The 24,454-nt window shown below is 41.2% G+C and overlaps 1 protein-coding gene across 3 annotated transcripts; it reads right to left on the bottom strand.

The window, feature by feature from the left end:
- Positions 1–858: 858 nt before the first annotated feature.
- On the bottom strand, positions 859–24,326 carry LOC135547393 (CD276 antigen-like). 3 transcript variants are annotated; one of them, XM_064976397.1, is made up of 6 exons: positions 24,071–24,326; positions 23,123–23,181; positions 4,867–5,175; positions 4,415–4,732; positions 3,660–3,793; positions 859–3,413 (listed from the first exon to the last, which is right to left on the bottom strand). In XM_064976397.1, exons 1-6 carry the CDS (start codon positions 24,082–24,084, stop codon positions 3,363–3,365), a joined length of 885 nt encoding a protein of 294 aa, XP_064832469.1. In that variant the 5' UTR covers positions 24,085–24,326; the 3' UTR covers positions 859–3,362. The 3 variants fall into 3 exon arrangements, with proteins under 3 accessions (XP_064832469.1, XP_064832468.1, XP_064832467.1); XM_064976396.1 differs by having other exon boundaries at positions 859–3,406; XM_064976395.1 differs by having other exon boundaries at positions 859–3,409; positions 24,071–24,325.
- Between the last annotated feature and the right edge of the window lie 128 nt (positions 24,327–24,454).

The following is a 24,454-nucleotide window of genomic DNA, read 5'->3' as shown; positions in this document are numbered from 1 at the left end:
AGCAAAGAGAAACATCAGTCCATTATTACTTTAAGACATGAAGTTCAGTCAATCTGGAAAAGTTCAATAACTTTGAGTTTCTTCAAGTGTAGTCGCAAAAACAATCCAGCTCTATGATGAAACTAGCTCTCATGAGGACAGCCACAGGAATGGAAAACCCAGAGTTATCTCTGCTGCAGAGGATACATTCATTAGAGTTACCAGCCTCAGAAATCACAGCCCAAGAGTTCAAGTAACAGACACATTTCAACATCAATTGTTCAGAGGAGACTGGGTGATTCAGGCCTTCATGGTCAAATTGCTGCAAAGAAAACACCACTAAATGACACCAACAAGAAGAAGAGACTTTCTTGGCCCAAGAAACATGAGCAATGAACATTAGACCAGTGGAAATTTGTCCTTTGGTCTGGAGTCCAAATTTCTGGGGTCCAACCGCCATGTCTTTGTGAGACGCGGTGCGAGTGAACAGATGATCTCTGCAGGTGTATTTCCCACTGTAAAGCATGGAGGTGGTGTGGGGTGATTTGCTGGTGACACTGTGATTTATTTAGAATTCAATGCACACTTAACCAGCATGGCTACCACAGCATTCTGCAGCGATACACCATCCCATCTGGTTTGGGCTTAGTGGGACTATCATTAGTTTTTCAACAGGACAATGAACCAACACACCTCCAGGCTGTGTAAGGGCTATTTGACCAAGGAGAGTGATGGAGTGCTGCATCAGATGACCTGGCCTCCATAATCCCCCAACCTCAACCTGCTGGCTTGCCTCCCCACCACAGAAAGCACTGAGCTGGGCTGAAACACCTGCATTTGGGAGCTGCCTTACTCAAGAAAACAAAAAAAGAGACCATGTTTGTATGCAGCTTTATTAACTCAATGATACATATATTTTTTTTTACATTGTTTGCAAACTGATATGTGACCCGTATTAATGCAAGCCCCCCCAAAAATGTTTTTCTAAAAATGTGGGTCTCAAAAGCCCCACCTGCCCTGAATGACGGGTCGGCACTGGCCACTGTTATCATGCAGTTTGGTGTAGTCACTTGGCTGTTGTTGTCAGAACAGAATAATTTATGCCGTGGTCTTCCAACATGACCGCCAGGAGGCATCGTTTACATGAAAACTAATAATTTGGTCTAACATAAAACCAAATGGTTTGAATCCTCAGCATGATTCAAATGGTTCAGCAAAGTAGTCACTTCCTACTGCAGCTTCCTTTGAATGTGACCAGTGACATTATAATGGGTTTTAATAGCACAGTAGGGGCTCCCCCATACCAGCTTGGCATTTACAGAGGGAAATCTTGTTTAGACCAGACAGATCTACATTAGACCAACACCAGGAACATGCAGTATACAGCGACAGATCATGGGCATTTTTACACTATTCTCTTTGTGCATCAAGTCAGAACCGTAGAATAAATAACGGGGCCAAATAAGCAGACAATGAAAGCTCTTATAATATTCTATGATTACATTTCTCTAAAACAGGCTATAGACTACATGTGCATGTAAAAGGGACCAAATTATTAACGTGAGGCACATGGGCTAATAACAGCTTACTACACACCACACACATAGTATTACTTTCTTAGCTACAGTATACATAACTCCCTGGCATATTACATAATTTATGCATCAGTATAAAGTATCACCTGGTTGTGCTCACTTCCTTACAAACCACTCATTGTTGAATTTGCAATTTCCAACTTGTTGTGTAATGTTTATGTCCAATGGCCGACGAGCACCGATACGTTTGATCTATATTGCAACACAGGAGTGATGGTTGCTGATAATGGGCCTCTGTACACCTATGTAGATATTCCATTAAAAATCAGCCTTTTCCAGCTACAATAGTCATTTACAACATTAACAATGTATATACTGTATTTCTTTAAAAACAAGGATATTTATAAGTGACCCCAAACGTTTGAACGGAAGTGTTTTTTTTTTATTATTATTTTTACATTGTTTGCAAACTGATATGTGACACATATTAATGCCAAAATAACATGCAAAACAGGCAAGCCCCGCCAAAAATATTTTTTCTAAAAATGTGGGTCTCAAAAGCCCCACCTGCCCTGAATGACGGGTCGACACTGGCCACTGTTATCATGCAGTTTGGTGTAGTCACTTGGCTGTTGTCAGAACTGAATAATTAATGCCGTGGTCTTCCAACATGACCGCCAGGAGGCAGCGTACGTAAAGCCCTCTATAGGCTATGCAAAGCCTTGGTCGGGTCCATTCGAGTCCACTCAGGTCTATCATCTGTGCTTACTGTACATAGACCTGACACCTGATGACAATCAAACCGGACACGACCCAGACCAGAACGAAAAGATTTCATTTCGGACCCGGTCCCAAGTCAGGTCTGGAGTATTCAGGTGGACCTGTGAAGACCTTTAAACTGGAGTAACCAGATAATTTGCTTGACATTTGTAAATTGAATAATCCTTGACATTCGTCATCCCATGACATGGTCTCTTAGTTCACAGCAAGCTACATAACAATAAGCAATTAACATGTCCAATTCTTCACACATTCAGAGAATTAAATTCACAATTCTAAGTAAAATAACATCATTGACTATTTACATGAAAACTAATAATTTGGTCTAACATAAAACCAAATTGTTTGAATCCTCAGCATGATTCAAATGGTTCAGCAAAGTAGTCACTTCCTACTGCAGCTTCCTTTGAATGTGACCAGTGACATTATAAGGGGTTTTAAAAGCACAGTAGGGACTCCCCCATACCAATTTGACATTTACATAGGGATATCTTGTTTAGAGCAGAGAGATCTACATTAGACCAACACCAGGAACATGCAGTATACAAAATGCATAAAGACAACGATGGCTGTTCAGTCATGTATCAGCTGTTACTCTTCTCAGAAATATGAAAGCACCTGTACTTTAAGAAGTGAGTAAACTCTTCATTCACTGAGTCTAGCTCACATTCGGTCCATTGACCACAGTAATTTCTCCCATCATGCTGTTCTTCTCTTCTCTTTTAGTTCCTAAACCTTGTCTCCATGGCCACATTTTGTACTCTGCTCACGTCATCATATTCGTAACTCAGGGTTCAGTTCAGTGTCACCGAACTAGGGAAAACCATGATTAACCACTTTCAGGCACCGTTTGCCTCTTTGATCAACACCCAAAGAATAGTTCAGACATGACGGCACAACACATTGCTCAATGTTGCTCCAAGTTCTACATTGAACACAGGCCTTATTTTAAGTTTCAGTTCCTCTTATCATCGTCCCTCCATTTTGTTGTCTGCCAGTTGAAGAGAGATTGTTGCATCAGAGGGGGGAGACGCTTCACACATTCAGGCAGAGTCATCTTCATACACATTAAACGACTGGGTCACGCCTCTTTCCTGCCTCTCTGTGTCTCTCTGCTTTCTCAAGGGAAAAACAACAAAACATTTCTCACACACAAAGTCTGAAATGCTTGTTCAATTCACAACTCTATTCAATCACTATTTAAGAACTATTTTATTAGTATGTTTTATTTCTAACTCAAACCCAATGGATTAACTTTCGAACTTTGCTCTCTGGTTTGTTACCAGACACTGCTTTTTTTCTAGATCCAAACAGCATTAAACACTTGGCCAGAAATCCTGGCAAATAATGAGGGGAAAGGCTCACCGTTGACCTTTCATGTCGGCGACATCTAGTTAGTAAGAACACCAGCAGGACTCCCACAATAAAAATCACAATCAGGCTGACAGCCACAACTGCTGCAACCTCTACTTTATAATGACCGCTACCTTCCATGGACACTGGAAAGGAGAGAGGAAACAGAAAACATATGAATAGGGAATATAAACTATGACAAGCTCCAAAAACATGTTTTAGATAAGAGAAGGTGAAGCCAAAAAGCTGTCAGAGGAAGAATTTGAAGTCAGACCTCTTGGTGTAACTTGACCTGTGGTGAAAAGGCTTTCCAACAAAAACACACACTTCCTCCCAACATTCCACAGCAGTGTAACTTTCTTTGTTGACTTACTCGTCAACACATCACTGTGGATTCCAGCTCCTTCATTTTTTATCCAAACATTGGGTTCAGTCAGAGGAAACACTGTTCTCTACTCATTGGTAATGCTAATAGAGATAATACTGTTGTTTCTCTGTAGTTTCACTCTAGCAGAGTTAAGATTTTTCCCTGTTGTGTTTTTATGCCTGGGCTTTCCCTAGCTTTCCCCCACCCTCAAGCACCCACTCCTAGATTTTCATTCTCATGTATTCCCATGCAGATGTTTTAGGACTTTATGTACAAGCCGAGACCCAAGTCAAAATGATTCAATGTATTCACCCTGGTGGTGAAAATCCAGACCCTGAGTACCATGATACACTGCTACTGGTTAGTATATCTACTGGTATAACTCGTCTCCTGTACTCACAAGTCTTTTCATTGCAGATGGAGTTGGAGGTGAGGTTGGAGGCCAAGGCTGTGTTCTCCACCACACATTGCAGTGTTTCACCCTTACTCAGCTTGATGGTCAGGTTGCTGGTCAGGCTGTAGAGTCCTGTAAAGTTGTCCAGGTGGGTCACATCCCTCCTGGAGGGGTTCACCAGAGGATGTCCTTCCAGCTCCCAGTGAATCTGGCCCTCTGGATAGCCCCCAGAGGCTTTACACTGGTACACCCCCGACCCCTCTCCCCCTCCGGAACTCACCGAAGCCTGGTCTGAGACGAGGTCCATACAGACACTGTAGCTTGCTGAAGAGGAGAGAGGAGATAATCAACTACAGCGTGCCTGAAATTGAGTCATTTTTTAAGTAGAAAAGGAAGGGAAGTAAATAATGAAATCATCCGATGACTGAATGACTGAATGAACAAACCAAATGACTTACCAGCCACATGTAGAATTACTTTTTCGTAGACAAAAGCGTTGGCTGTAAAGGAGCATTTGTATGTCCCGTTGTCTGCCACAGTGATGCCTGAGAGGAGCAGCGAACAGTTGTCCTTGTCTTCATTTAGAAAGAGACTGACCCTGTTTTCATATCTCTCCCCTATGGTTGTGTGGTTATTACTTCCATCATGACGGAGCACGATGGTATGCTCTTCTAGCTGCCAGATAATGGTCTTTCTCACATTTCTATTTACGCAGGGGCAATGCAGGAGGACCTTCTGTTTCACAATTCCTTTCACACCTGAGAGGGCTAGAAGACAAAAAAAGGCATTTTTGAATAGTTTCACTTTCCCAAGGTTCATTTCCAATAGTTTTTGCCAAGTTGTACTTGTCTGTAACAAGATATGAAAAAGTTGGAAAATGGCAACAGTGATTAGAAAAACTCCCCTTGGTACCAAGGAATATAGGAAACGAGAAGAGCCAGACTCTTAAACAGCAATGGGCAAGTTTGATGGGGGTGGGGGCCACAAAAAAATCTGAACTCATCATAAGGGGCTAACAGGTCTGCATACCCACATCTATACCAACACATGCAGTCAGAGATGGCCCTAGCCTTTCGGGGCCTGTCATGCCCCCCCCCCATCACAATGGCATTTGATGAGTTCTAGCTTATTTTTCTAGAACTTCTGACTGGATTACGTAATGAACCAAAGCATCTGTTGCTGGATGCTTGGCTCTATTTTACCTCGTAGCGGTCACGAAGGAAGTAGGACGCAGCCTGTATCTCAGAATTGCTTTCCAAGAACGGTGTTTTTAATGATGACAACCTGCTGCTTCAGAAGACCGAAAAGGCTGGAAAGACAACACTCTTTCTTTACCATATATTTGTCTTTATATAAAGAAAATATGAAGAAATAATTTAAGCCGTTTTTAGATTGACGTTGCTAGCTACTGTATTACTTACCTCAGCCTGCCTAGTCAGCTAGCCAGCTACAGTAGCTAGCTAGCCAGACAGTTTTATTTAGTTAACTGTAACTGTTATTGTAGCTTTTCGTTTGTATGTAGCTTGCACTTCAATGGCATCCCTTGAGGAGATTTTCTTTTATCTTTCCAACCAGGTGAAGTACTATGAAGGCACCACTGATCGACAAGAAGCAACACATTCAGAGAAATTCACAATTCAGGGTAACGTTAATCTTCGGGCTAGGCCCCTTTTTTCTCCACTTCCTGTCTGAATGACGTGCCCAAAGTAAACTGCCTGTAGCTCAGGCCCCGAAGCCAGGATATGCATACAATTGGTACCATTGGAAATAAAACACTTTGGAGTTTGTAGAATTCAAAAAAAAATATGTAGGAGAATATAACACAATAGATATGGTAGGAGAAAATCCAAAGAAAAACCCACTGGAATTTTTTTTTGAGAGAGAGAGAAGAGACCATCCTCTTAGATACGCAAGAGAAATATCATATTGAAAATTAGCTCCCTGGATGCTAATCAAATGGCTTCCACAGGGTGTCAGCAGTCTATGTACAAAGGTTTGTAACTTCAAAAACGAATAAGAAATATCAGTTTTAGTAGAGGGACACAATCTTGGAAATTAGTGTTTGAGTGCTCCATGAAGACATTACCACCTGCTAAAATCGGTTTCCTATTGAACATACTTCTTTCCAAAAGAAATATTATAGTTCGATTAATTTTAGGGTATCTGAGGAGTAAATAGAAATGTATTTAAACTTGTTGAAACAAAGGGGAAGATTTTCGGATTCCTTTCTCTGCATGTTGAACGAGTGGATTACTCAAATCGATGGCACCAACTAAACAGACTTTTTGGGATATAAAGAACGATTTTATCTAACAAAACGACACTACATGTTATAGCTGGGACCCTTGGATGACAAATCAGAGGAAGATTTTCAAAAAGTGAATATTTTATCTTTATTTATGAATGTATGAAACCTGTGCCGGTGAAAAAATAGTTTGTGGGGCGCCGTCCTCAAAAAAAAAAAATTGCATGGCATGTTTTCGCTTTAATAGCTACTGCAAATCGGACAGATTAACAAGACTAAGCTTTGAGCCGATATAAGACACATGTACATAAATGTTTAAAATCCATCATTTTTATGATTATTTATTTGAATTGCACACCCTCTAGTTTCCCTGGAAGTTGTCCCGCTAGAGGGACACCGATCATTAAGAAGTTTTAATTAACTGGACCGATTTAACTATGTACAACCATTTTTCAACAACCATTTTCCATCTAGCTAGTTGGTCATCTACATTTGACTAGATATACATATAGTAGTTCAAGTCTGTCATGTTGAGGTATCTAGCGATAAGTGAAACCTAATCAAATGGCTAGGTGTAATGTTACGGTTTTCTTGTGTCGAAGGAGAGGCGGACCAAAATGCAGCGTGGTTATTACGATACATGTTTAATAAAAGATAAACATGAACAATACAAAACAAGAAACGTGAAAACCTAAACAGCCTTATCTGGTACAAACAGAGACAGGAACAATCACCCACGAAACACTCAAAGAATATGGCTGCCTAAATATGGTTCCCAATCAGAGACAACGATAAACACCTGCCTCTGATTGAGAACCACTTCAGGCAACCATAGACTTTTCTAGACAACCCCACTATACCACAATCCCAATACCTACAAAAACCCCAAGACAAAACGCACCACATAATTAACCCATGTCACACCCTGGCCTGACCAAAATAATACAGAAAACACAAAATACTAAGACCAGGGCGTGACATGTAAGCAATTAACGGTAATTCCAAATGCCCTTAACTCATCGCTAAAAAGACAGAGCAAGAGGGAGAGAGGAAGAAAGTGAGAAAGGATGAAAGCGAGAGAGAGGTTGGAAGAGAGTGGAAAACAGACAGAGAGAGAGATGTAGAGAGAAAGACAGCAGTGCAAATGTAATTAGACTTTAGTATTTCAACAACTCTTCCAACTTGTTAGGCAATCATATGTACCTACAGGGAAGAATGGCCAGCCACACTGAGGGTGATTTTTACTAAGGAGAAGGAGGCCGTGCTGACCGAGATGCATGCTGGCCATTTTAAATCAAATCGTATTAGTCACATGCGCCGAATACAACAGGTCACCTTACAGTGAAATGCTTACTTTCCGAGTGAAGTGCAGGATTGCCAAAATCAACCTACGCTTCTTCTGACAGGGAATTGTCAAGGAGGTGCACAGTTGGACAAGTGAAATAACCTTTTGTTTATCAATCACATTCTATTATATCTGAAATTATGATTTCAATGAATGTCATATCAGAGAGCACACAATGTTTCAATTTGTCACTTTTTGCTTAAAAAGGTCAGTACCTGTCTAGTCTGCCAGAGGTTTGAGAGGGTGAAGACTGTGGCGCTGGAGTTGCAGCCCATCAAAGTTGTTTCACCATGTCATATGATCGGTAAGTGTCCCAATTCAAATCTTGCCCTGATAAATTGTTTTGTAATGGTTGCTTTATTTGACCAAAGCAGAGTTCACTATTATAGAACGTGTGTGTGTGTCAGTATCCTTACAAATATGAACATCTGCATACTGTATGACACAGATACGGATAAGATAAAAGCAACCTTCTCCAACACTTTAAATGTTAGGGGTGGACCTCATCGGACTCTTCACCAAAACCAGGAATGGCAACAGCTGGTGTCTGACGTCAACCGATCACTTTACCAAGAGGGTGGAGGCAATACCCATTAAGGTCGGTAAAGGAAGAGACATCCGGGCTAATTACTTGGTTTGGAAGAAGGATGAAAGGAAGGCGAGACCAAGGAAACCTTGCTGCTCTTTCGCTCCTAGCTGGGGTCAACATCTGCTAAGGTGAATATAAAACAATCTCATAACTATTTGCATTTGCACACAAAATAACCTGAAGCTAGTTTTAGTTTCCTTAACACTGATATTTTTATCTGTCTTCCTAGGGTTACCTGGACGGTCGACCACTGAAAGTACTGACGCCCTACACTTCTGTGAAGCCCAATAGACAAAGTATGTTATGCTTTGGTTGACGTTTCAAAAAGCAAGAAGTGGTAGTTATACTGAGCTTATAACAATTTACCTCTCCAAATTACTTTAAAACCATCGATTGTCCGAGCCCCCCAGGAGGTACCCCATCTACCAGAATCAGCGAGTTCGGATCAGTCTGATTCTCTGTGCTCCGAGTTGGGGGACCAGTATGATGTAGTCTTTACCTTCCAAAAGTGTTTGAAAAGTATATACCCTGAAGAAGGCACAGTGATGCCAAAACGTTGGTAAATACCCAATAAATTACTTGAAGTTTATATATGGAGTGTGTGACGCTCTTTATTTTGATAGTGAAAAGTACATACCTCCCATTTATAACACTGGACTAATCCCATAAAATGTTCTTCCAGTAAAGTGTAACCTGTGTGTTTGCTTGTTTACGTCTCTGTCCACTCCCCTGTTCCCTTTAACTCAGCTCCTGTTCTCTAGGACCTAGTGTCCCAAAGAACAGTTTTCTTGCTCTATCAATGTGTGAGATACACAGATTAACTGAAAAACACTAGCACTGCAAACACTCAGAACAAAGGGAGCAGCAGTGCCTGGACTTTGCAGTCTCCCTCTTCAAGTCCCCCTTCTGAGACTGGCTGCCTGTTGAGAACAAGTGACAGGCTGAACCTCTCACCTGCACAGCAACCACCTCCTCTATATTCCACACACCAGAATTCAGTATTTTAGTCTATGATGGCCATGTGAGTGTACTAAAAATCTGTGAAAATACACAACTGTACCAAAAAATATCAAAGTTTATGTATTAAAATCTTAAATATTGCCAGGTTGGTTTTCACAGCTGTTTCACAGGGTGTTCATTATTATAAGTTGCAAGGTTTCCTTTGATGGTATTTATTTGTTCCACATTATTCATTGTTGTATCCTAGGACCTACAATAGATACATATATATTCAACCACAAGGGTGTACTAACAAAAATTAATCATAAGAGGACTACTGCAGTCTTTTTCTTTATGCGGATGACTCTACACTTCTGGTGTCTCACAAAAGTAAAACTGTTGGAGAGCATACCTAGCACAGAGCTTACTAACATTAGCAAACGGTTTAGAGATAAGCTATCTCTGCACTTAGGGAAAACTGAAGCAATTATTTTTGGATCCAGACCTAAATTGTGTAGGTCGTCTGAAATCAGAGTGGAGTTAGGGGGTGAGGTGCTGACTACTAAAACCTCTGTTAGCTACTTGGGATGTATCCTTGATGGAAGCTTGGGAGGTGTGAGCATGGCCAATATGGTGCTAGGACTAATGCCAGGACTACGTTTTTGTCTAGAAAGTCCAAGCTGCTTGATAAGGACTCCATGAAAGTGCTAGCTACTGCCCTCATTCAATGCCATTTTGACTATGCTAGTACTTCCTAGTTTGGGGGCTTATCTAAACTTAATAAGGGGAAGCTCCAGATAGCCCAGAATAACCTGATCAGGGTAGTATTGAAGGTGAGTCCACGTACTCACATAGGCAGGAGCTGCTTTCAGGAACTAAACTGTGTCCCAGATTAGACTAGGTTTGGTTTACCGGAGTATTTATGGTCCTGCGCCCAGATATCTAAGTGATTACTTCCCTGTGTTAGGGATGCACACAATCACAGCACCAGATCAGGTGTTTCTGATGTGTGCTTATACAGGTTCAGGAGTAATGGTGAGAAAGGTACTTTCTTGTATACTGGAGCCTCAGAATGGAAGGAGTTGCCTCTGCCTATAAATACAACGTCCTCTTTGGACAGCTTTAAAAAATAAAGTAAAAATATGTTTGGTGTCCTCTGTGCCCATATGAATAACCCCTATGATGTAACTGGAATGATGAGATAGATGTTCTTTGATGTTTTTGTTTTATTATTTCACTGCCATACTGTGTTCTATCTTGTCTAGCCATCTTGTCTCAAGAGGACCACAATGGAAATAAGTCCCAGACTTTATTGTGTGTTATCCTCCATGATTTTATTCATGTGCATGTATGGCTTTTAAGTTTTATGTGTGCTTTTTTTTAAATGGTCGAATTAATAAACAAAACTGAAATGATATTATTTCAGTGTAGACAAGGGAAGGGCAGGTTGAAATAAAAACATGACAGCCAGACAAGTCAGTGTATGAATCAAACGGATTTTAATGGAGTGGATATTGCTGACTTTGTGATCTGTAAGGTAAGTAAATTTATATATTTTACATGGCACATATTATTCTCTTCTCCAACACTTTGTTTTTGCATTATTTAAACCAAATTGAACATGTTTCATTATTTATTTGAGGCTAAATTGATTTTATTGATGTTTAATATTAAGTTAATTCAGTATTGTTGTAATTGTCATTATTACAAAAAAAATAAATAAATAAAAAATAAAATCGGCAGATTAATCGGTATCGGCTTTTTTGGTCCTCCAATAATCGGTATCAGTGTTGAAAAATCATAATCGGTCGACCTCTAATACGCACACACATACACACATGTCCTGCTACGCACACACTGTCTGTCTCACTACCCAGCCGACAGAGATAGTGACCTTGTCCTTGAGACGTACTCCCCGTTCTCTCCCAAATCTCTAGTCAGGTCGGCACCAAGCTCACACAGTCTGTGTTTAAAATACCATAAATACATATTGTTTAACCCTAATTCTGACCTGGACTACACATTTATTGATTATGATTTAATACATTCTAATCAATTCCATACAATTATATGTTTCAGGTCAGAATATTCTAATCATTCAATTAACAGACAATTCTCACCTATCAACTGTCAGTGGAAGTGTTATAGCAGTTTACAGTAAGTGTTATGACAACGCAAGTAGAGCACCTCGTTTGACACCTCCCAAGTCCATGGCCCACCCCAGACCCGCCTCAGCATCCAGAACCAGCACCGGACTAGCTGCCTGAGGAGGAGATGACGGAATGCAGGCCTTGAGGCGAGTAGAGTACTGCAAAGGCGAGCCTTACTCCCACTACCCTTGACCTGTAGACCTCTTCCCCTGCCTTTATTTATTTATTTTTGACCTCCTCAGGCCACCACCGAGCAGACCAGGACCAGCCAATTGCCAACCACCTGGAGCAGATCAGGCTGCATTGCCACCAGAACCGGAGACACCAACCTACGCCTGGAGCGAGCAGACCACAGGGGAGTGCCTCCATTGACCTATGGGCTTCCAGGTGTCCGCTTGCTCTGAGGTTTGTCCTTCCTCCTCCTGCAGGACAATAGCAGACCAACGTCCAGACCAGACAACACCCAGACCAGAACCAACTGCCCAGCCATTATCTGCAGAATCTGTAAAGGGGACCATCCCACCTCAGACTGCACTTCCACACGACCCTGCAACCTGTGCGGGAATCTAGTGGAATCTAGTATATCCAAGCCTTCTAATTCATTTTTGGTTGGAGAAAGGGTTTTGGCTCGATGTTGTTATCTGGGAGATCCATTTGAAGACTGAAAATTGAAACTACGGAAATTGTGGATGAGTTGGATAAGGTGGCTTCGGTGAGAGTAACGAGAGGTGGGTTTATTTCGTTTTTTTGTGTATCTATGAAACAGAAGTAGGGTGCTCTGCGCCTCATGAAGATATCGGATTGGAATGTGTTGGATGTTTGAAGCAGGGTGCCTATCAAGGGTGTTATTGTGCACACAGACTGACCCACATGGTGGATGTAGTGAAGAAGTCCATTCCATCAATTGCATAGTTCTTTGATGAAGAGTCTCTCCCTTCTCACGTGTATACCAAATTTGCATACAATATTTCATTTATAGCTAGTCACCATGTAATTGTAATACTCCATTTCCTACCAGACCATCGTGTCAGTGAGTGTGATGGATTAGCTACAGTAAGTTACTGTGAATTGTATTATAACCCACTTGTAACTAGTTGCAAGTAAAAAATAGAAAATGAAAGATGCACTATGCAGACACCGCGCCGCCATTTTATGGTTTCTAAAATTCTAATAGTTCACCTAATTTCAATTTGTGACAAAAAAAAGCAAGTATAGCGTAGATAATCATTGTACCATCTATTATGGGAAGAACAGCTCAAATAATCAAAAAGATTAATCATATCAAATTTATTTGTCACATACACATGGTTAGCAGATGTTAATGCGAGCGTAGCGAAATGCTTGTGCTTCTAGTTCCGACAATGCAGTAATAACCAACGAGTAATCTAACCTAACAATTCCAAAACAACTACCTTATACACACAAGTGTAAAGGGATAAAGAATATGTACATAAAGATATATGAATGAGTGATGGTACAGAATGGCATAGGCAAGATGCAGTAGATGGTATCGAGCACAGTATATACATATGAGATGAGTAATGTAGGGTATGTAAACAAAGTGGCATAGTTTAAAGTGGTTAGTGATACATGTATTACATAAAGATGCAGTAGATGATATAGAGTACAGTATATACATATACATATGAGATGACTAATGTAGGGTATGTAAACATTATATTAAGTAGCATTGTTTAAAGTGGCAAGTGATATATTTTACATCAATTTCCATCAATTCCCATTATTAAAGTGGCTGGAGTTGAGTCAGTGTGTTGGCAGCAGCCACTCAATGTTAGTGGTGGCCGTTTAACAGTCGGATGGCCTTGAGATAGAAGCTGTTTTTCAGTTTCTCGGTCCCTGCCTTGATGCGCCTGTACTGACCTCGCCTTCTGGATGATAGCGGGGTGAACAGGCAGTGGCTCGGGTGGTTGTTCTGCATGATGATCTTTATGGCCTTCCTGTGACATCGGGTGGTGTAGGTGTCCTGGAAGGCAGGTAGTTTGCCCGCGGTGATGCGTTGTGCAGACCTCACTACCCTCTGGAGAGCCTTACGGTTGTGGGCGGAGCAGTCGCCGTACCAGGCGGTGATACAGCCTGACAGGATGCTCTCGATTGTGCATCTATGGAAGATTGTGAGTGCTTTTGGTGACAAGCCAAATTTCTTCAGCCTCCTGAGGTTGAAGAGGCACTGCTTTGCCTTCTTCACGACGCTGTCTGTGTAGGTGGACCAATTCAGTTTGTCCGTGATGTGTATGCCGAGAAACTTAAAACTTACTACCATCTCCACTACTGTCCCATCGATGTGGATAGGGGGGTGCTCCCTCTGCTGTTTCCTGAAGTCCACAATCATCTCCTTTGTTTTGTTGACGTTGAGTGTGAGGTTATTTTCCTGACACCACACTCCGAGGGCCCTCACCTCCTCCCTGTAGGCCGTCTCATCGTTGTTGGTAATCAAGCCTACCACTGTAGCGTCGTCCGCAAACTTGATGATTGAGTTGGAGGCGTGCATGGCCACGCAGTCGTGGGTGAACAGAGAGTACAGGAGAGGGCTCAGAACGCACCCTTAAGGGGCCCCAGTGTTGAGAATCAGCGGGGTGGAGATGTTGTTACCTACCCTCACCACCTGGTGGTGGCCCGTCAGGAAGTCCAGTACCCAGTTGCACAGGGCGGGGTCGAGACCCAGGTTCTCGACCTTGATGACGAGTTTGAAGGGTACTATGGTGTTAAATGCAGAGCTGTAGTCGATGACCAGCATTCTCACATAGGTATTCCTCTTGTCCAGATGTTTTAGGGCAGTGTGCAGTGTGGTTGCGATTGCGTCGTCTGTGGACATATTTGGGCGGTAAGCAAATTGGAGTGGGTCTATGGTGTCAGGTAGGGTGGAGGTGATATGGTCCTTGACTAGTCTCTCAAAGCACTTCATGATGACGGAAGTGAGTGCTAAGGGGCGGTAGTTGTTTAGCTCAGTTACCTTAGCTTTCTTGGGAACAGGGACAATGGTGGCCCTCTTGAAGCATGTGGGAACAGCAGACTGGGATAAGGATTGATTGAATATGTCCGTAAACACACCAGCCAGCTGGTCTGCGCATGCTCTGAGGACGCGGCTGGGAATGCCGTCTGGAACTGCAGCCTTGCGAGGGTTAGCACGTTTAAATGTTTTACTCACGTCGGCTGCAGTGAAGGAGAGTCCGCAGGTTTTGGTTGCGGGCCGTGTCAATGGCACTGTATTGTCCTCAAAGCGGGCAAAAAAAGTTATTTAGTTTGTCTGGGAGCAAGACATCCTGGTCCGTGACGGGGCTGGTTTTCTTTTTGTAATCCGTGATTGACTGTAGACCCTGCCACATACCTTGTGTCCGAGCCGTTGAATTGCGACTCTACTTTGTCTCTATACTGACGCTTAGCTTGTTTGATTGCCTTGCGGAGAGAATAGCTACACTGTTTGTATTCGGTCATGTTTCCGGTCACCTTGCCCTGGTTAAAAGCAGTGGTTTCAGTTTCACGCGAATGCTGCCATCAATCTACGGTTTCTGGTTTGGGAATGTTTTAATCGTTGCTATGGGAAAGACATCGTCAATGCACTTTCTAATGAACTCGCTCACCGAATCAGCGTACTTGTCAATGTTGTTGTTGGAAGCAATGTGGAACATATACCAATCCATGTGATCGAAGCAGTCTTGAAGCGTGGAATCAGATTGGTTGGACCAGCGTTGAACAGACCTGAGCTTCTTGTTTTATTTTCTGTCTGTAGGCAGGGAGCAAAAAAATAGAGTCGTGGTCAGCTTTTCCGAAAGGAGGGTGGGGGAGGGCCTTATATGCATCGCGGAAGTTAGTATAGCAATGATCCAGGGTTTTACCAGCCCTGGTTGCGCAATCGATATGCTGATACAATTTAGGGAGTCTTGTTTTCAGATTAGCCGTGTTAAAATCCCCAGCTACAATGAATGCAGCCTCAGGATATGTGGTTTCCAGTTTGAGTCAAATAAAGTTTGTTCAGGGCCATCGATGTGTCTCCTTGGGGGGGAATATATACGACTGTAATTATAATCGAAGAGAATTCCCTTGGTAGATAATGCGGTCGACATTTGATTGTGAGGAATTCTAAGTCAGGTGAACAGAAAGACTTGAGTTCCTGTATGTTGTTATGATCACACCACGTCTCGTTAATCATAAGGCATACCCCCGCCCCTCTTCTTACCAGAAAGATGGTTGTTTCTGTCGGTGCGATGCGTGAAGAAACCAGCTGGCTGCACCGACTCCGTTAGCGTCTCTCGAGTGAGCCATGTTTCCGTGAAGCAAATAACTTCACAGTCTCTGATGTCTCTCTGGAATGCTACTCTTACTTGGATTTCAGTCAACGACAGTCCATCATTACTTTAAGACATGAAGGTCAGTCAATCTGGAAAATTTCAAGAACTTTGAGAGTTTCTTCAAGTGTAGTCGCAAAAAAACATCAAGCGCTATGATGAAACTGTTTCTCATGAGGACCGCCACAAGAAAGGAAGACCCAGAGTTACCTCTGCTGCAGAGGATAAGTTCATTAGAGTTAACTGCACCTCAGATTGCAGCCCAAATAAATGCTTCAGAGTTCAAGTAACATATCTCAACATCAACTGTTCAGAGGAGACTGTGTGAATCAGGCCTTCCTGGTCGATTTGCTGCTAAATAAAAAGACGACGAAAGAAAACCAATAAGAAGAAGAGACTTGCTTGGGCCAAGAAAAGCACAAGCAATATACATTAGACCAGTGGAAATCTGTCCTTTGGTCTGATGAGTCCAAGCATGAGATTTTTGATTCGAAACGCTGTGTCTTTGTGAGACGCAGAGTAGGTGAACGGATGATCTCCACATGTGGTTCCCACAGTGAAGCATGGAGGAGGAGGTGTGATGGTGCTTTGCTGGTGACACGGTCAGTGATTTATTTAGAATTCAAGGCACAGCTAACCAGCATGGCTACCACAGTATTCTGCAGCGAAACGCCATCCATCTGGTTTGCGTTTAGTGGGACCATCATTTGTTATTCAACAGGACAATGACCCAACTCACCTTCAGGCTCTGTAAGGGCTATTTGACCAAGGGGGAGAGTGATGGTGTGCTGCATCAGATGACCTGGCCTCCACAATCACTCAACCTCAACCCAATTGAGATGGTTTGGGATGAGTTAGACCACAGAGTGAAGGAAAAGCAGCCAACAAGTTCTCAGCATATGTGGGAACTTCTTCAAGACTGTTGGAAAAGCATTCCAGGTGAAGCTGGTTGAGAGAATGCCAAGTGTGAGCAAAACTGTCATCAAGGCAAAGGGTGGCTACTTTGAAGAATCTGAAATATTCAAAAGGCACTCGCACGCCTGAGCACTCTTTTTCGCAGGTGCATGGTAACAGTTGAACAAGATGAAGGAAAAAGGAAACCACACACTGCTCTTGATATTATCACTGATCTTTAATAAGCTTACGTGTCGGCCTCACGACCTTCGTCAAAAGCTCTGACGAAGGCTGTGAGGTCGACACGTAAGCTTATTTAAGATCAGTGATACTTTCAAGAGCAGTGCGCGGTTTCCTTTTTCCTTCAAGAATCTAAAATCTAAGATATGTTTTGATTTGTTTTACACTTTTTTGGATCTTTTATAGTTTTGACGTCTTCACAATTATTCTACAGTGTAGAATACAAATAAATAAAAACCCTTGAATGAGTAGGTGTCCAAACTTTTGACTGGTACTGTATATACAGTTGAAGTCCTGAGTTAACATACACCTTAGCCAAATACATTTAAACTCAGTTTTTCACAATTCCTGACATTTAATCCTAGTCAAAATTCCCGGTCTTAGGTCAGTTAGGATCACCACTTTATTTTAAGAATGTGAAATGTCAGAATAATAGTGGAGAGAATTATTTATTTCAGCTTTTATTTCTTTCATCACATTCCCAGTGGGTCAGAGGTTTACATACACTCATTTAGTATTTGGTAGCATTGCCTTTAAATTGTTTAACTTGGGTCAAAAGTTTTGGGTAGTCTTTCACAAGCTTCCCACAATAGGTTGCGTGAATTTTAGCCCATTCCTACTGACAGAGCTGGTGTAATTGAGTCAGGTGTCTATGTCTCCTTGCTTGCACATGCATTTTCAGTTCTGCCCACAAATTTTCTATAGGATTGAGGTCAGGGCTTTGTGGTGGCCACTCCAATACCTTGACTTTGTTGTCCTTAAGCCATTTTGCCACAACTTTGGAAGCAAGCTTGGAGTCATTGTCCATTTGGAAGACCCATTTGCGACCAAGCTTTAACTTCCTGACTCATGTCTTGAGATGTTGCTTCACTATATCCACATAATTTTCCTTCATGATGCCATTTATTTTGTGAAGTGCACCAGTCCCTCCTGCAGCAAAGCACCCCCACAACATTATACTGCCAACCCTGTGCCTCAAGGTTGGGATGGTGTTCTTTGGCTTGCAAGCCTCCCCGTTTCCTCCAAACATAATGATGGTCATTATTGCCAAACAGTTCTATTTTTGTTTCATCAGACCAGAGTAAATTTCTCCAAAAAGTATGATCTTTGTCCCCATGTGCAGTAGCAAACCGAAGTCTGGCTTTTCTATGGCGGTTGTGGAGCAGTGGCTTCTTCCTTACTGAGCAGCCTTTCAGGTTATGTTGATATAGGACTCGTTTTACTGTAGAAATAGATACTTTTGTACCCGTTTCCTCCAGCATCTTCACAATGTCCTTTGCTGTTGTTCTGGGATTGATTTGCACTTTTCGCACCGAGGTACGTTCATCTCTAGCAGACAGAACGCGTCTCCTTCCTGAGAGGTATGACGGCTGCATGATGCCATTGTGTTTATACTTGCGTACTATTGTTTTTACAGATGAACGCGGTATCTTCAGGCGTTTGGAAATTTCTCCCAAGGATGAACCAGACTTGTGGAGGTCTACAATTATTTTTGTAGACTTGTGGAGGTCTACAATTATTTTTGTAGACTTGTGGAGGTCTTGGCTGATTTGTTTTGAATTTCCGATGATGTCAAGCAAAGAGCCACTGAGTTTGAAGGTGGGCCTTGAAATACATCCACAGGTACACCTCCAATTGACTCAAATGATGTCAATTAGCCTATAAGAAGCTTCTAAAGCCATGACAAAATTTTCTGGAATTGTCCAAGCTGTTTAAAGGCACAGTCAACTTAGTGTATGTAAACTTCTGACTCACTGGAATTGCGACACAGTGAATTATAAGTGAAATAATATGTCTGTAAACAATTGTTGGAAAAATTACTTATGTCATGCACAAAGTAGATGTCCTTACCGACTTGCCAAAACTATAGTTTGTTAACAAGAAATTTGTGGAGTGGTTGAAAAACGAGTTAATGACTCCAACCTAAGTATGTCAACTTCTGACTTCAACTGTATATATTGGGTAGAAAATGTTCAATTATACTAGATTATCTGCACATGTATCTTAACAGGTACCAACCAGTACCATGCAAGTTCCTATGTGTACCTCTGAAGGTCAGTACTTCACACTATAGGACCACAAGGTTATAGTCTGAGTAAAGCTACTATAAAAATTAACTAAATTCATTCATGAAATTATTTGTCATAACTATAGGGCCCAGATAACTTAATTTTAGGTCAGGGCCACAGAACAGAAGAGGGTATATATTTCAGTTAATCACAATTGATTGAAGTGTAATAAAGTATAATGCGTGCATGCGGAAAGAAATGGCCAAAGGACCTTGACAACAAGGACAAATTGAAACCAAAAACAATGACCGTCACCTCATACGCACGCACTTCTTTTATATCTCAACAAAGACTGTTAATCAAGCAGAATCTTAACTATAGTTGTTGCCTCTGTCACACCCAGACATATTCAGTTTGCCTTTCTATTCCTCCTCCTGTATGTGTCACACACAGTGTCTATACATTAACATCCCAGTTGTCCATCCAGGAGACTATTTCTGCCCCTTTCACCAAAACAACCCAACAGTCCCATCTATGCAAACACAGCCTCTAACCTCACGTGAACCCCCCTTGTTAAGTCATAAAAAAAACAATATATAGCCATTGATTTCTGCCCAGGATAAGTTTATCCCAAGTGGATGTAGAAAGTGGGACTAAGGTTAAGTAAACGATAGAGGTCGATCGATTATGATTTTTCAACACCGATACCGATTATTGGAGGACCAAAAAAAGCCGATACCAATTGATCAGACTATTTTTTTAAATGTATTTATTTGTAATAATGACAATTACAACAATAGGTTATTATAAGAATTATAGGACTATTTCTCTCTATACCATTTGTATTTCATATACCTTTGACTATTGGATGTTCTTGTAGGCACTTTAGTATTGCCAGTGTAACAGTATAGCTTCCATCCCTCTCCTCGCCCCTACCTGGGCTCGAACCAGGAACACATCGACAACAGCCACCCTTGAAGCATCGTTACCCATCGCTCCACAAAAGCCGCGGAGCAAGGGCAACAACTACTCCCAAGTCTCAGAGCGAGTGACGTTTGAAATGCTATTAGCGCGCACCCCGCTAACTAGCTAGGCATTTCACATCGGTTACACCAGCCTAATCTCGGGAGTTGATAGGCTTGAAGTCATAAACGGCTCAATGCTTGAAGCACAGCGAAGAGCTGCTGGCAAACGCACAAAAGTTCTGTTTGAATGAATGCTTACAAGACTGTTGCTTCCTACCACCGCTCAGTCAGACTGCTCTATCAAATATCAAATCTTAGACTTAATAATAACATAATAACACACAGAAATACGAGCCTTTAGGTCATTAATATGGTCAAATTCAGAAACTATCATTTCAAAAATAAAGCGTTTATTCTTTCAGTGAAATACGGAACCGTTCCGTTTTTATCTAACGGGTGGCATCCATAAGTCTAAATATTGCTGTTACATTGCACAACCTTCAATGTTATGTCATAATTACGTAAAATTCTGGCAAATTAGTTTGCAACGAACCAGGCAGCCCAAACTGTTGCATATACCCTGACTCTGTGTGCAATGAACGCAAGAGAAGTGACAGAATTTCCCTATTTTAATATTGCCTGCTAACATGAATTTCTTTTAACTAAATATGCAGGTTTAAAAATATATACTTCTGTGTATTGATTTTAAGAAAGGCATTGATGTTTATGGTTAGGTACATTCGTGCAACGATTATGCTTTTTTCGCAAATGCGCTTTTGTTAAATCATCCCCCGTTTGGCGAAGTTGGCTGTCTTTGTTAGGAAGAAATAGTCTTCATAGTTCGCAATGAGCCAGGCGGCCCAAATTGCTGCACATACCCTGACTCTGTTGCACAGAACGCAAGAGAAGTGACACAATTCCCCTAGTTAAAATAAATTCATGTTGGCAGGCAATATTAACTAAATATGCAGGTTAAAAAATATATACTTGTATTGATTTTAATAAAGGCGTTGATGTTTATGGTTAGGTACTCATTGGCGCAACGGCAGTGCTTTTTTTGCGAATGAGCTTGTTAAATCACCCGTTTGGTGAAGTAGGCTATGATTCAATGATAAATTAACAGGCACCACATCGATTATATGCAACGCAGGACAAACTAGATAAACTAGTAATATCATCAAACATGTGTAGTTAACTAGTGATTATGTTAAGATTGTTTTTTTTATAAGATACGTTTAATGCTAGCTAGCACCTTATCTTGGCTCCTTGCTGCACTCGCATAACAGGTAGTCAGCCTGCCATGCAGTCTCCTCGTGAAGTGCAATGTCATCGGCCATGATCGGTGTCCAAAAATGGCAATTACCGATTGTTATGAAAACGTGAAATCGGCCCTAATTAATCGGCCATTCTGATTAATCGGTCGACCTCTTGTAAACAATGTGAGGAATGTTGTGTCAGTGGAATAACACACTCAGCCTTGGCTGTTGTTCAATGCCACAGACAGATTGTAAGTGCCATTTGTTATATCTAGCAGTGTCTGGCTCGCATTTAGCCGTCTCCTTAGACTGAAAAATGATGGTCATCATGGCAGCATGTGCACATTTTTTGCATTCATTTGGGACATACAATAGTTAGTGGTATATGTGGTGTTGGGATAATCTTTGACATCTCATGTTGAGAGATTAGATATGATGATAGATTATTACTTTCAACACATACAAAGTAACAAACAGTTCTTCAAATTCAATAGCCCATAAGAGATTGTATTAAGTAAACAGAGTAATTTGAAAGTGGAGCAACACTCCCAGGTGAGCTATTTGAAGCGGAAGTAAATTCAATTGTTGCCAGATCTGTTGTGGATTTAAAATGTAGAGCCAGTTATTAACGCTTATTGTCTTTATGTAGGTCACAAAGGAACGGCTTCTAACAATGAACAACAATATGTTCTGAAAAGGTAGAATTACTTAATCAAAGAACTTTAGAAGGTCTAGTATTAGTGTATTTGATTTCATTACATAAAAATTATGCCAAAGCAACAAAAGACCATATTACAATAGCTCTATCAATCTACAAAACAGACCAGCCTGGATAGGAATTCAAATTTGACTTCATGAACATCATAGCTGTCCAAGAACACTAAGCACAGTATATCCTATATCACTGATAGTTATGCAACTATAGATAAGAGACAGCCAGACAGTTAGAAGTCAACCTATCATCTCCGGATCATAAATCGTCTACAGATATCTAAGGAATAGTTGTGTTTTCCATGGGTTTGCCCAAATGCTACTGGCTTGCTGATTCCCCCATAGCCCTTCAACAGGGACAGTTTAGCACATTTTAGAGTTGATCTTGGACTCAACTCAAGTCTCTTACTGCCCTGAAACTGACAATGCAGCTATAATGAGACATTTTGACCTGAATAGAATTCATGGAATAATACATATTTGTTGGCTCAGATGAGGAGGATATGTAGTGACACATTAAAATCAGAATATTCCAAGTTGATATGGCAAGTTACTTCATCCCCATGCCAAATTATACTGACACTAACTGTCTCGCTCTCATAAAATGCTGGACATTGCACTCATCACGGTCACACATCCTATTCATCTGCCAAATTCTTACCTCCTAATAATGTGTTTCCTATCTCTCTCCACACACACGCACACATACGAGGAGTAGATAAACAGTCTTCATTGAGATATAAAGTGTGTGTGTGTACATGTACATGCGCACACGCGCGTGTGCGTGTACATGCGCACACGCGCGTGTGTGTGCGCGTGTGCATGTGTGTGGGGGAAAAAGGTCTAAAGGACTCAGAAAAAGGACACATAAATGAGGATGTGAAAACAGAAATAACAACCTTCACCTCAGAGCCATGTCACACTTGAAATTCCAGAGGACGAAGATGTTACAACATGAAACAGTTTGTCCATAACTCTACAAGCAATTGTGATTTATTGCTGTCCACCAACCCTCCTACACTTTGACTACGTCTATGCCGTCTACTGAGGCTATGAGAAATATTTACCCGAGGCAGAGATGAAGACTGCTGCTAATCCCAGGACAGTCCACATGACAAAGTATGTTCTGCAGGAGAAAATGTATAAATATGTCAGGGGGCTTGCTGATCAGAATGTGAAGGACCATAACTAATTAAATCCCAGATTGCATTACAGGACAGGTGGTGGGTTGATATTATTGACTGATAATGGATAATGCTTAATTTTCACAATATTGATTGGAACATAAATGTATAAAGAAGACATTGTCCAATCCAAGCAACGCAACCCCATTTGTTCAGTGGTCTGTCTAATCACATTCTTGACTGATGTGTCAGTTCACCGCCCACCAGTCTACAATCCATACACTGTAGTTAATAATGGTGCTTGCTACCTATTGCAACTTCTAATCCATTTGACATTTGCAATATATTTCAATAAATGTATTAACATTTATTTTATGGACTTCAAATTGTTTTATTTATGGGTAAATCTATTTGAAAATCAATCACTTTTTAACAGCAACCCTGCTTGATTTAAACAAAACTTTCCAGACACGTTTTCCCATGGAAGAAGTTGTCAGAAAATGCCTTTTTGGAGAATGGTGGTCAAAAGGTATCCAGCACACCATGAGACGTCCATGTCTTCATCAATGGGAAATATACATAGTTGGAGTTTGATATAATTTAAAAGCTTATCAAATTGATTGACAACCATGTTTGTAATTTCTTGAAAAATATGTTATTTTTTATTTAACGTTTACGCGTTTTTCGATAATTAACGTTAAACTCCGATGTGTTTTTCTTAAAATGTCGATGTCGTTTTTACTTCATCTGAAGTTGTGTTGTGCCCGCTATCGGTTGAGACACAATCAGCGTAATTGAATTTCTTCCCACACAGACGAAATTACATTCACTTTCATTTTCTGACTACGGATCATAAAGTATGTTTTATACAATTATCATTATTAAATTTACCTGTATGTTTCCATTTTCTCCAGGCGAGATCAAAGGTGTGTGTATCCCAGTTGAACGACACACGTGGAATGCATAAAAGTCACGAGTGTCGGTTGTCGGTTATTTTTTATATATTTATATATAGATTGACGTCAAGCTTCCGCAAAGAAAGATTGCGACAACAGCATTAAAGTAGCCTACACAATATTGACTTGCAAGGTCACTGGTGGGAAAGCCAAATGTGTGTTCACAGGACAGTTAACGCTCGTGCGAGCCTGAGTTCAAGGCAATGGGATTATTGGGATTTCAAATCAAATCAATTGTATTGGTCACATGCATGCGGATGTTGCAAAATGTTTGTTTGAATGAATTTGCTCGGGAAATGTAACGTTATGAACCCTAGGC

This window comes from Oncorhynchus masou, chromosome 10 (assembly GCF_036934945.1).
Source record: "Oncorhynchus masou masou isolate Uvic2021 chromosome 10, UVic_Omas_1.1, whole genome shotgun sequence".
Taxonomy (NCBI): Eukaryota; Metazoa; Chordata; class Actinopteri; order Salmoniformes; family Salmonidae; genus Oncorhynchus; species Oncorhynchus masou.
The sequence above is the reverse complement of the archived record's forward strand: the minus strand, read 5'-3'. Positions and strand labels throughout refer to the sequence as shown.